The sequence below is a fragment of the Rhipicephalus microplus genome, chromosome 9, assembly GCF_043290135.1.
Source record: "Rhipicephalus microplus isolate Deutch F79 chromosome 9, USDA_Rmic, whole genome shotgun sequence".
Lineage (NCBI taxonomy): Eukaryota > Metazoa > Arthropoda > Arachnida > Ixodida > Ixodidae > Rhipicephalus > Rhipicephalus microplus.
Window position 1 is genome coordinate 106,196,519 of NC_134708.1, and position 12,431 is coordinate 106,208,949.

The following is a 12,431-nucleotide window of genomic DNA, read 5'->3' on the forward strand; positions in this document are numbered from 1 at the left end:
CGAGCTGGTTCTGAAGCAGTTTTAGCCGAAACTTCGGCTCCAGCACCTACCCCTTGTTTACAGGTTTTTTTCCTCGCGAGCTTCCTTTTTCTCCATCCTGACGTTTTTTTTTTTTGGTACACGTAGAGAGTAGCGTCAAGCATTATATAGGTGGACCCGCAGGCAGCTGCAGGTACCGAACAGCGCAGCGCGCCGCTGGGGCACACCCATATTCGTGTCAGGAGACATGTGTGACCTTATCAAGCTTACGTACGTACGTACGTATGTACACCACGGTGTCACTATTTTCATTATTCCTTTTTGGCAATGATTCCTGTCTACTCAACTTCCACATTACTATCAGCTTTATCTGCTTACGTATATTAAAGTCTACTTACACATACTTGAACGTACTAGCGTGCATACGCCAATATTTGTTGATGGTTGAAACCTAACCCTTTGTGCATTGCGCATGGTTGTTCGAATACCGTGATATTGTTCAGAGACAACACCTCCAAAAAGAGGGGGGCGGGGAGGGGGACTGTTACAGCAAAATATTTTATGAGAATTTCTTCATAAAAATTTCTCACGGAAGTCGTATCTATCTATAATAATGTCCTTGCAGAATTGAAACAATGTACTGGTGTAGCTCGTATTTGGAGCTACAAGACCAAATGGTGGCAAGTAGAGCACAGACTACGCGAGATATTGGAGTTAAGAAGTATCGCCACCATAGTTGAAAAACCTGACTTATACGCCAACGCACTCATGAGTCGGCTCATTTAGGCTTAGATAGCAGTGAGTCTGAGTGGGTGACACTGAAGCAGTATAGTATTTAAGTGAGTATGAATCCGAAGGAGCTGGATGGGCAAGATACACTTATTGAGTGAGACAGAGGGAGCTCAACACTTTTTACCGACCAATGAACACAACTTAAGAAGACGTGAAAAACTTTTCCCGCGATAACTTCGCCAGGTGAAGAATCGCGATGCTGTGGTATTAAGTAAAGAATTACTCGGAAAAGTTTATTAGGAATGCTCTAATGCGATGATGCATTCAAACAAATTGTTACTTCTAGTAGCAACATTATTAGGCGTCGTTACACGAGGACCTCTTTTCTGGCGAGTTCAAACAGGTTTAAGGTGACATTTGCACGTGCGACAACGTAGAGCAGTGCTGTAGTTTGTGTGAATGAATCAATGCATAATAAGGAATAATTATTACTGTTAAAAGAGAATCTTGAAATTTACAAAACAAAAAAGCACGATCTGTAAATATGAAGAAAACTAAAGGGGTGTGAATAAGAATAGAAACTATCACCACTACTATAAATGTTCGTGTGATTGGCAGTTATCATACATTACGTCACTATACGTGCTAAGATTTTTTTTCGTTTTTTTGAGTAAGAAAGGATGAAGACAGTCTTTGCATTAAGCGTCTAAGCATGAAATGCTGAGTCAGTCGGTAATGGTTCATTGCTAAACTGCGCAAAACACGAATGAAACAAAGAAGCAGGCACAAACAGGCGCTGGCAAACAATTGAAGATTTATTTCTAAAGACAAGCCAATATATATATATATATATATATATATATATATATATATATATATATATAAGAAATATATTATGCCTTGTTTGAATTGCATTTCAGTTCTTTATCGTATTGCAGGTTATGGTTCAGCATACCATCGATGACGTTAAATGTTTGAGGTTAGCAGCCGGCACGAGTGGAATGTTGTTAGCGGGATTCGCCATGTAGGTCTGAGACAGGTGCACTGCTTCCTGCTGCGCTTTACCCAAATCCTGCTCGTTACGGCGTTTTAGACAGCCGTCTTCTTCAGCGAGTTTCGTCAGGTTGCTTCCCCCTTCGGATTGATTGATTGATTGAATGATTGATTGATTGATTGATTGATTGATTAATTGATTGATTGATTGATTGATTGATTGATTGATTGATATGTAGGATTTAACGTCCCAAAACCACCTTATGATTATGAGAGATGCCGTAGTTGAGAGCTCTGGAAATTTCGACCACCAGGGGTTCTTTAACGTGCACCCAAATCTGAGCGCATGGGCCTACAACATTTCGCCTTAATCGAAAATGCAGCCGTCACAGGCGGGATTTGATACCGCGACCTGCGGGTCGCAGCCGAGTACCTTAGTCACTAGACCACCACGGCGGGGTCCCTGTTAAGATGTATAGCGGCAGACGCGGTGGAGGGGAGAGCAATCACGCCCTTGGCTATAGGGTGCCCTGATGCGCGCTTCGCCCGCTTTAGCTTGAGGACATCTGCGGCACGTACTGCGACGTGGCTGCCATATTTGATCTCACGGCGTCTTACACGGCGTCTCGGCTCCACTGATAAGCACGGGAAGCGGGGCAAAAAACAAAAACAAAAATGGCTTAGTTGTAGCATCAGCCCCTTCAAAGAACGGCTACCCTAAAGCTGCATTCACATGACGGATGCCATCACGGGTGGATCAGTCACGAGACATGTAATGTAATTTTGATCTTTCCGCAGCTGCAGTATTCACACGACAGGGGAGAATTCACGCTACACGCGAGGATATATGCGTTCATCCCAGTGGATATCAACTGGTATTCCGGCTTCCGTCTTTTCACGAATCGCTACGAGCAGACAGAAGCGGAAACGGGTGGTGTATATCGACGTAGTACGTGATCCCCTGGGTCGAATCGCTATTTTGTCCGTCGCGTGAATACCGCTTTCAGGGGGGGGGGGGGGGGCGCTCGCATCGAGGCGCGCACCTTGGCAAGGTGTTTCGGCGCGGGTTTCAGCTGCATGTTTCTGAGGCGTTTTTACCTATATTTAGTTGTTTTTGTGTTATTCGTTCATTATTTCTGCTAATCTTATTATTTTAGATAATACACGTTCATTTGAACTTGATTTTGAGCATCGATAGTCTTCCTTTAGGCCTGTAATAACTACTTGACAGTGAGCGGGATCACGACACATGACACGTATAGACGGATGGCGAGTCAGACCCCTGAACTTCTACGCAGTTAAAGCGTACACGGAATTCACCAACAGCTGCAGAGACGAGCTTTATAGATTAGCAGAGCAAGGAGTACCGAAATACGCAATAACCTGAAGTCATTGAAGTCATTGAAGTGAACTCATTGGTTGTGCACACCAGCCGTGACGCTTGTGGAAATCAGCGCAAAATTTGTCTTTCGTGCAGCTGCTGGACAAGAACGCCGAAACGCGTCTGGGCATGCCCGGCTGTCCGGCGGGTGACGTGTGTGACCAGCCCTTCTTCCGAAACATCCAGTGGGAGAAGCTCGAGAAGAAAGAGATCGAGCCTCCGTTCAAGCCCAAACTGGTGAGTCCCGTATTTTTTTCTACGAGTTATTTCCTTGCTAAACCGCCGCCCCAACTGGTGCAGCACTGTTAGCAGAAGTGATAGAGAGAGAGAGGAAAATTTTGTTATTTCTGGAAGATTGCTGTGCTGGGCTCTCGCCTAGGAGCAAACGGAGAGACCGTGTCTCCCGGCTGCTTCCATGGCCTGCTGGATCGACCAGAGTTGCTTGTCCAGGGCCAAAAAATTTTGTAGCTTCCCGGTCGACGCGAGAGCATGGGAGCTTGTGCGTTCTTCCGCATGCATGGCCTCCGAGATGGCATGCCGAGAGGTTTCAGAGGCCACGAGCCACCAAAAAAGTTCCAGAGTGGCACCGTTGGAGTGTTTCTGGTGCGCATGCCCAGAAGGTGCCCATAAACGAGGTTCATTGTCTTTTGTGAGTCCTCAGTGACCAATACTGTTTAATTGCATCTTCTCGAAACGCCTTTTGTTTGCCTTTCTGGTGCAAGCTTTCCTACTTTGGCCTACTGACGGGCGTATGCCCGCTCCACACTAATTTCTGATTTAAATGCTGCCTATCTTTCACAAGTTTTGTTATTTCACTGCTTCCTTCCTTGGACACTGCTGTTAAAGAGTCTCTAGGCTATAGATGTGCTGTTAAAGTTGCGTACTTTTTCCTTTTATTTGCTCCTTCGAATTTCATTCACTCTCACTCACATCTGACCTACATAGCAAGCGTCATTCAATACCATATCATTTACTAATCTCTCGGAGCACTTTTTACTAAAGAGTAACAAATTTGGAAGGGCTGTTCTATCCATCATGTGTACTTTAATGCGAAGCATTCAACAGGTTGGTAGCTTGGGTTTTATAAGCAGTTATTGCATTCACCAAAATAACGTGGTTTCAGGGTGGCTGAAGTGGCAAGAAAAAGAACTCACCGCTGCCGTAAATATTGATATAGAGCCTAATGATGTTATTATTAATATGTTATGTAAACTAGTAGCCAATTTTTTATGTAAGTTCTGAAAGTTTATACGCAATAAGCGATTAGTGAGATGTCCCGGGACGTGTATAGAGTGTGTTTCATGAAATGTGTGCAATAAACTGATTAATCTGCTTGCTACTACTGGCGCTACCTTTACTGTTGCAGAGGGCATCGTTAGATTCCTACAATCAATAATCACTCCAGTAGTTATATATTGCCACGTGCGTTTATATTGGTGCCCACTTCCTTGCGCAGAACCGCCCTCAGATTATTTACAGTGGGGCGCCGCTAGAGTGTCGTTCCGTTGCTCGCGCGCTGAGCATGCTTTTGATAAGCAGTGGGACTACGTGAGAACCTGAGTGAAGAGAGAACGGGCATTTTTCCGGCCGACGCTGAACCCCACAGGCCGTTTCACGCAATTATTTTATGAGCACAAGTTTGCTCAAACAAAGTTTATGAGTTTTCAAGTCGCCTCGTCTTCGTGCTTACGGGCCAAGACCACCACGCTCTTAATTGACTATGCAGTGCCAAGTACTTTTCCTCAATGAATTTGAAGAGCAGCTATAGGCAGATTCAAGTCGATGAAAGATACCGGGAGAAGGCCGCATTCATTATACCAGATAGCCTATTTGAATTTCACGTCATGCCGTTTGGACTTTGTTCTGCACCCACCACGTTTCAGCAAGTTATGGACACATTTCTGGTGGGACTGCAGTGGCACACCTCCCTTGTTTATCTCGACGACGTCGTCGTTCTTGCAGCAAACTTTGAAAAACACCTCCAAAGGCTACAGGTAGTACTCGAGGCGATCAAATCGTCGGGTCTAACGTTAAAGTCAAAGAAATGTCGCTTCGCCTACGAAGAACTTCTGTTTTTAGGCCATGTAGCTAATCGTGACGGTGTAGCTAATCCTGACCGCCAGAAAACACCCACCCTCAAAAGCTTTCCACCGTGCACACGCCGACAAGAAGCCGATGCAGAGATTTTTGGGACATTGCGCCTATTACAGCCGTTTCGTTCAGAACTTCTCCCAAATCACCGAGCCTCTTACTCGCTTCATGAAAACCAACGTGAAGTATGAGTGGCAGAAGCCCCAAGAATACTTCTTCCACGAACTTCAGTGATGGCTGCAGTCACCACAACTGCTTGGTCATTTTGATGCGGATGCCGACACCGATGTTCCCACAGACGCAAGTGGCTTAGGGATTGGCGCTTTATCGGTCCAAATAAAGGACGTGCAGTCAAAGGTCATCGCGTACGCCAGCGGGTTTTTTTTTTCGAAGGCTAAATACAATTATTCGGCAACCGGAAACGAGTGCTGACCATCATCTGGGCAGTCATGAAATTTCGACTCTGCTTGTATGACAGACCGTTCAAAATCGACCGTGACGACCACGCCCTGTGCTGGCTTAGCTCGTTGGAGCTTACGGCTACAGGTGTTTGACGTAACAGAGGTCTACAAGTCAGGCAGGAAACATTCAGACGCAGACTGCCTGTCAAGAGCACCCGCATGCTCCGCCTAACGATGATGACGACGATAGTTTTCTCGTTTTCTCTGGCTAATTAGTGCTAGTGACTTCGCAGACAATCAACGCGCAGATCCTGACCTACGTAGCGACATTGACTTCTTGGAGAGCAACACCGACTCACCCTTCAGGATGTAGTATACAATTACGGCCACGTCCGGGTAGAGCGCCCGAGGAGCCGGTTTTCGCTCCACGGGGCAAAACTTCGAGGCAGTTTCGGTTTCTGATGTGGTCAGCCTGACAGCTAGGCCGCACATACTTCTGATACATCACTTCAGATAAACAGCACTGCAGATACACAACAGCACGGCAGATAAACGAGGCTTAGCAATTGAGACACGTGCGTTGTGTTCAAGTCGATCGGATAAGACATTCCGCTTACAGGATTCATTTGTATCTCCATCACAATTCATCTGTCGTCTGTAGACACGTTGGCGGCCTAATTGTCAAATTTGTCACCAATATAAATATACGCAGATACGTCGAAAAGATTACTGTCGCTAACAGAGCACGTGGCATGACAGTTCTTCTATGCTAACCTCGAGTTCAATTATATCAACGCCCTGTATACGACATGCTGTGAAGAACAAACCTCCGTTACTCTTCGTTCGTGAGTCTCTTTCATGACGTTGGCGCAACAAATTCTTCTGTAGCTCCTTCAAGTGACAGACGTCGGGTACAAACGCGCACAGCTGCGGCTCGCCTTGAAGAAAAGAAGTTTAACGAGAATACAAAATCAACGGGTGCCTCTTGTTCAAGTAAAACGAACAAGACATGCCTGACTGCGTCCGGCGGAGAGACGCCAGCGGGCGCGTGCCAAGTGTCACGGGCGGGGTTTCGTAAGAGTTTCAAGACAGGGATTCCTTGGCGGCCAGCCTTTCCAGCCACTGGTCAATAACATAAAAATAAAACAATGTCTCCAAGCGAAAGGACAGGGCGGCGTGACGTAAATGGCATGTAGAGTATCCGCGCTAACAGCAAGGTAACCAGCGTTGCGCTAGCGAGTACAAGAGTACGTTTACTACAAACCACGCGCGTCTGTTGACGCGTCGCTCAACAGATGGACCGTGGCCGGTCAAGCAGCGGTCAGGCTTGCTGGGCGAACGAACTGTCGAAAGCTGTCAACAGGAGCTGAAGATGGAACGGAGGGAACTCACTCGATCTTGGGTTCTAATTATGTGCAGCACCGTGAAGGCCAGAGCTCTTCTAAGCTAGCCAGTGACAGCTAATGTTAACCTGCAGAGAGCTTATATGTTACAGGGCAGAGAAAAAACATACATAAGAGCACGCAGTTCTGTGCGGCGTGTGGTTTTTCATGTCTCCTTCTGCAGTTGACCACCATTAACCAACTAGCCTAGCAACAAATTCGCTTGACAGGCTGCACGTTTTCACAAAGCGTGTAGGGAAGAATTTTGTCTATTTCACGACTCACGTGTTAGCTTGGTTTATTGCCTGCTTGCTATACAGGTGTCTGGCGTTGGTTATGCTATCTACAGCGGTCCATAAGCCGGGAAGAAAAACTGGAGCTCAATCGAACTCACTTAAGTAACATATTACATACTTTGTGCTCACTCGCATTCAGACACACCAAAATTTTTCTCAACCAGACTTGGATAGGCTCAAACTCACTAAAATATTACTCAACTTGACTCGCTCAGACTCAGACTTTTGGTCCAATATCAGCCCTTATGAGCAAGTTTGCGGACCTGTGCAGTGATCGCATATACGCACACACAACACGTACAGGCACGCACACACGTATACACTAAAGCTATTCACAAAACGACGTCAAGGACCCACAGCTATTGCTGAGCACTGCACCCAATTGGTGAGACCAATGATTGTTGTTCTAGTTAAGCGGGCGCGTTTCCGTGCAACACCAGCGCGCTCGCCAAGTGCCTCCCTTCCTGTACCCTGAGCTTCTTTTTTTTTTCTTGCAACTTATGTCTTCCCGCGCATTCATCGTACTCAACCATCCTGTCCTGTATTTTCCTCCTTTTGCTGTTGGTTCAAGAGCTCAAAAACGTGGCGCACACCAGCCAACTTTGCCGCGGGAATTCGGTCTATTTTTGACGCCTCTTGCCGTGCTGCCCACGCGAAAGGTATCCCCCCCGCTCCAGTCATCGTCCCGCCCTGTCATTTCCTATGGCCTTTTCGATCCTGTTGTTCAACGCAGACACTTTGTCGACCTTGAGCATCCTATGAGCCGCTCGCCAGCAGATGCCGGTGTACTGCTAAATTGGCAGCCCCTCCATGCGTGCCCGGTAATTTCTTGCGCGATTCCTTCCCGGCATTTTGCAGCTCGCCAGCCAACCTCGTTTGTTTAGATTTCACTAAACTAGTTTACCTACTAGCACCATGCATTATGTAGAGTGCCCTTTCTCGAGCTCTCACACTTGCACAGTGGTCTCTCTTAATTGCCGTTACACTACCACGTCTTTAGTTACTCCACAGAACCATGAATCACCGAAATAAGGGGAACTTAAGCGCTATCTTTTCTATTTTACACACCACCCTAATGAACACCAACGGGCATTGAATCCAAAAAAGTATAGGGACGTTAACTGTAGTCTTTTAACTCTATTAATAAACTGATCATATCAATTGTCAAGAAATCAAAGTGAAAGAAAGAACAACTATTCGCCGGCAAGGACCGAACCTGCTACCTCGGGATAACGTGTTCGATGTAGTTGAGCAACAGTGACGGTCGTCCTGTCTTCAACATTGTCGGGTATTTCTGTACATCATGAAGACGAAGCTTCCCTAGCTCAACTGCTCATCCATCAGAGGCGTCATGCTAAAGTTGCAAGTGTGATTTCTACCGGAAGCAAGTTTTCTTTTTGTCCCCCATAACTTCTTCGTCACCTATATAGAAACTACTACGATACAGTTAGCAGACTACGATTAGCGCCCTCTATACCTTCTTTTGGCCTCATTGTGTGTTGGTTTTCACGACGTAACAATGTGTAACTTGATGTGCATGTGTTTTATTAAAATGTCACTTTGCCACTTCACTCCCATGCTATGTCTTCTCTGCAGAAAAACACGGCGGACGTGAGCAACTTCGACAGCGACTTCACGATGGAGAAGCCCGTGCTGACACCCATCGACCCGCAGATCTTGGCCTCCATGGACCAGGAGCAGTTCAAGGGCTTCAGCTACACAAACCCAGCCATGACCGACTGAGGGCAGCAGTGCTACGGAGTCAAAGCGCGCGGCATTAAATGTATACTGGGGTGCCTCGATGCACGTGACGCCCCAACGACAGAAAGCAACTGTGATATGCGGCACAGCCTGCTGTATTCATTTTTTTAACGTGCTGCCACCACGAACGTGTGACTGTACAGGTTGACAGGTGGAGCTTTTTCTAACAAAGCCGGCTTGCTGCATGCAACGCTGCGCCGGGAAAAACCGAATGAAGCACATAGTCATCCTGACGTCTCTTACTTGCGGCCGATATATATATATATATGTACAGCCTATATTCGACTAGTGGGTACACAGCGATGTTCGTGCTACAACTTTCGTCCGGAAGTATTCAAATTTTGAGGCTCTTAGAGGCGTACTTCCGCGCGAAAAATCATTGATGGCAGAACTTTTAAAATATTGTTTGCGTAGGTCAGCACCAAACAATACGCGCATGCTGTAAATGGCAGGGTGAGAGAGAGCCATTCGTATTCACGAAAGTAATCATATGTGCACATATTCTTGCAAGCGGCAAAAATGTATTCCCGCGTTCACATCAAGTCTGTCTTCTGTAGTTAAGATAGTTGCTTCTGCTTGCCATGTTTATGTACAGATCAAACTAAAATAGGTCGTATTTACCCCTCGGCTAGTTATGGGCCAGGTGAATCATTTGTCACAAATGTGATTGTATACCAATCAACACTGTTTTTACTAACGGCGGCAGCTATAGGGCTACAGCCAGAAATAACTTTCTAGTCTGGTGCAAGAAGTCTATGGTAAAAAATATCAAGCGCACTCACGTCATTTTTCTATGTATTATGATGCATAATAGTCATAGGTGGTTTCGATGTTTGGCATCACCTGAAGGCAGTGGATTTTAATTAACTACACGATGCACGAAACAACCCACAGTTAGGCTAGGTCAAGCAGGAAGCTATATGAGTGCTAGAAAAATAATTTTCATTAAAGTGCTAGCAACAGTCATACTTACGCGTAATAAGGCATCTCCCTTAATAGGACCAAGTATCAAGTCGACAAGCAAATATATGTGACATTTCAAAACACTAGTTCTGCAAGATTTCCGAGAATGAGAAGTATATACATTTGAAGCTCTACATTGAACGCATTGGAAACTCGCATTTCATACATCTGGTGCAAGTGAGTCGACATGTGAGGCAGTCACTATGAAATAAGTTTATTCAAGGACTGTCACCATGAATAATAAAGAGCCACTTACACTGAATTGCTTGGACAAAATAAATTGTTCTGTATAGACTAGTGAACGAACAGAACAAGGGCGAACCAGACTAATAGAAATAATTTATCGCAGATGACGTCAAAGTGTCAGCTGTGCTGTCCTTGTGCTTACCGTATGCTGGCAGGGTGAAACAAAATAAGCAGAATCTTCAATTTTTTTTCCCAAAGGATCGCTCTACTCAGCTCTCATTTATTCTGAAAGGCACAAAATGCGCAGCAACCAAGCATAAACCACCGAGCACACACATGTTCATGCATAATAAAGCATTTCAATGAGGAAATTGTCTTTAGGGTGGGCATGGTGCCAAACAGGTAAAACACTTGCCAATTTGTCACCGCATATCACGTACCTTTTTTTTTCTTTATCGGATTCTTTTTTTGTGTGTGTACTGCACAGCATTCGCAATATGCCTCATCTATATTTTACTGCTGAACATCGCAAATGTATATCGGCAGATATGCCATGCTGTCCCACAAGTCCACCAAAGTAAACGTCACTCGCGTAAGAACAAGGTGCTGTATAACATGACTGCCTTTCAAACAAGCAAACCCAGAACCCTAAAGGTCACTTCAACTCTATGAATACAGAAGGACGTCGATAATCGATGGTCGGCAGTCACACGTGGGGTCCTGATATCTACACGTTGTGGCCAAAGTTAAGAACGTCGTAGCAGGCGCACCGAGCCGGCCGCAGTCGCCTTCATGCTTCAGAGCTTGTCACTTACTTCGGCAGTTTTTACTCGTGTTGAGGCTGGTGCACGCCGAATATTTTTCATAACTGATGCCAATATTTCGCCACTACAGGTTACTGATAATGTCATTGTTAAAGCATTCCTGAAATATTTTCTGTATATTTGAAGCAAATAGCTCCTTGTTCTTCAGTAGTTAACTTTCACAGTAGTTTTTCGTCGCACAAAATTTGTCAGGCATGTCGGCTAGCGTGGAAAGAAAGACGTACTGATGCATTGCAACAGTTGACAGCGGTGCCTTTTAAGGAAAACTTAAAAGAAAAAAGAATCGGCACCACCGATTGAATCAATTTCGCAAGAACATAGAATCTGAGAGTTGTTCGCAAGTGCTTTGGCTGGTGTGTGACACTTAGAAACCCCGTGCGTTTGAATACATTTATAGGTAATTGTTAATATTACCACCTCCCCATGTCGCTACAATGCTGGATGTTTCTTTTTTCATCATGTTTAGAGCCTACAAAGTGTAGGCATCATCATCTCAGTAGAATTTTTGCACACAGTGAAAGTGTATGGCGGCATTCATGAAGATAGTGCATTGCGCCGCTGTTCTAATACAAGACTTTGCAGGCTGCTTAGAATTTAGTGTGGGTCAACCTTGCAGGCTCAGCCATGAGTGACGGTTGAATAATTTGCTTTATTTAATTTTGCTTACTGCACCACCTCTCACTATTTATCATCCAGCTCCACTCAAGCTAGCTGCTTCATCACATGTAATGTTCAGTATTATTGCAGGACATCTTGCCTACAGCGATGTCGGCTGACTTCACAATTCATGTGGGCAGTGCATTTAGTGTAAATCAGACTCATTTTTTAATGGCATCCTCGGCAAGAGGAACGGCAGAACGGCTTCGTTGTAAGCAAATTCACACTTTCTTGTCAATAATAAACAACTGAAATGTTGTTCTTGTGTCTGACTCAATGAAATCAAATAACCATTGTTTTTATTACAATAGCAATTACATAGACACTCTCACTGGTTTTAGACGTCGCCTTCATGTCCCGTATATGTCATCACCACAATCATTAGCCTCCACACATTACCGTCACACCCCCTGAAGGACAAAGGCATCTCCCGTGTTCCGCCAGCCATCTAGGTCCTGTACTTGCTGCTGCCATATTGTACCCATAAACTTCCTAATCTCGTTTGTCCACCTAAGTTTTTGTCTCCCCTTAATCCGCTTGTCTTCTCTTGAAATCCAGTTTGTGATCCTTGATGCCCAGCGTTTATCTTGCCTTCACGCTACGCGCCCTGCCCATAACCATTTCTTCCTCTTGATTTCGACTATGATGTCCTTAACACCCGTTTGTATCCTGATACCCTCTGCTCTCTTCTTGTCCTTAAGGGTGACATATATCATTTTCTTCTCCTTCTTTCAATTACCCCCAACCTTTTCCCGCGTGTACGGCAGCAAACCAGTCAGCCTTCA

At 45.3% G+C, this 12,431-nt stretch overlaps 1 protein-coding gene across 4 annotated transcripts in view; it reads left to right on the top strand.

Moving 5' to 3' along the window:
* The window catches only part of LOC119164664 (putative protein kinase C delta type homolog), a 385,680-nt gene extending 373,776 nt beyond the window's left edge, over nucleotides 1-11,904 (top strand). For all 4 annotated transcript variants that reach the window (XM_075874212.1, XM_075874211.1, XM_075874208.1 and 1 more), the window contains 2 exons: nucleotides 3,182-3,322; nucleotides 8,852-11,904. In XM_075874212.1, the coding sequence (XP_075730327.1) occupies nucleotides 3,182-3,322; nucleotides 8,852-8,998 (288 nt within the window). In that variant the 3' untranslated portion in view covers nucleotides 8,999-11,904. The remainder of the gene's footprint in view (nucleotides 1-3,181; nucleotides 3,323-8,851) is intronic.
* The last annotated feature ends 527 nt before the right edge of the window (nucleotides 11,905-12,431 follow it).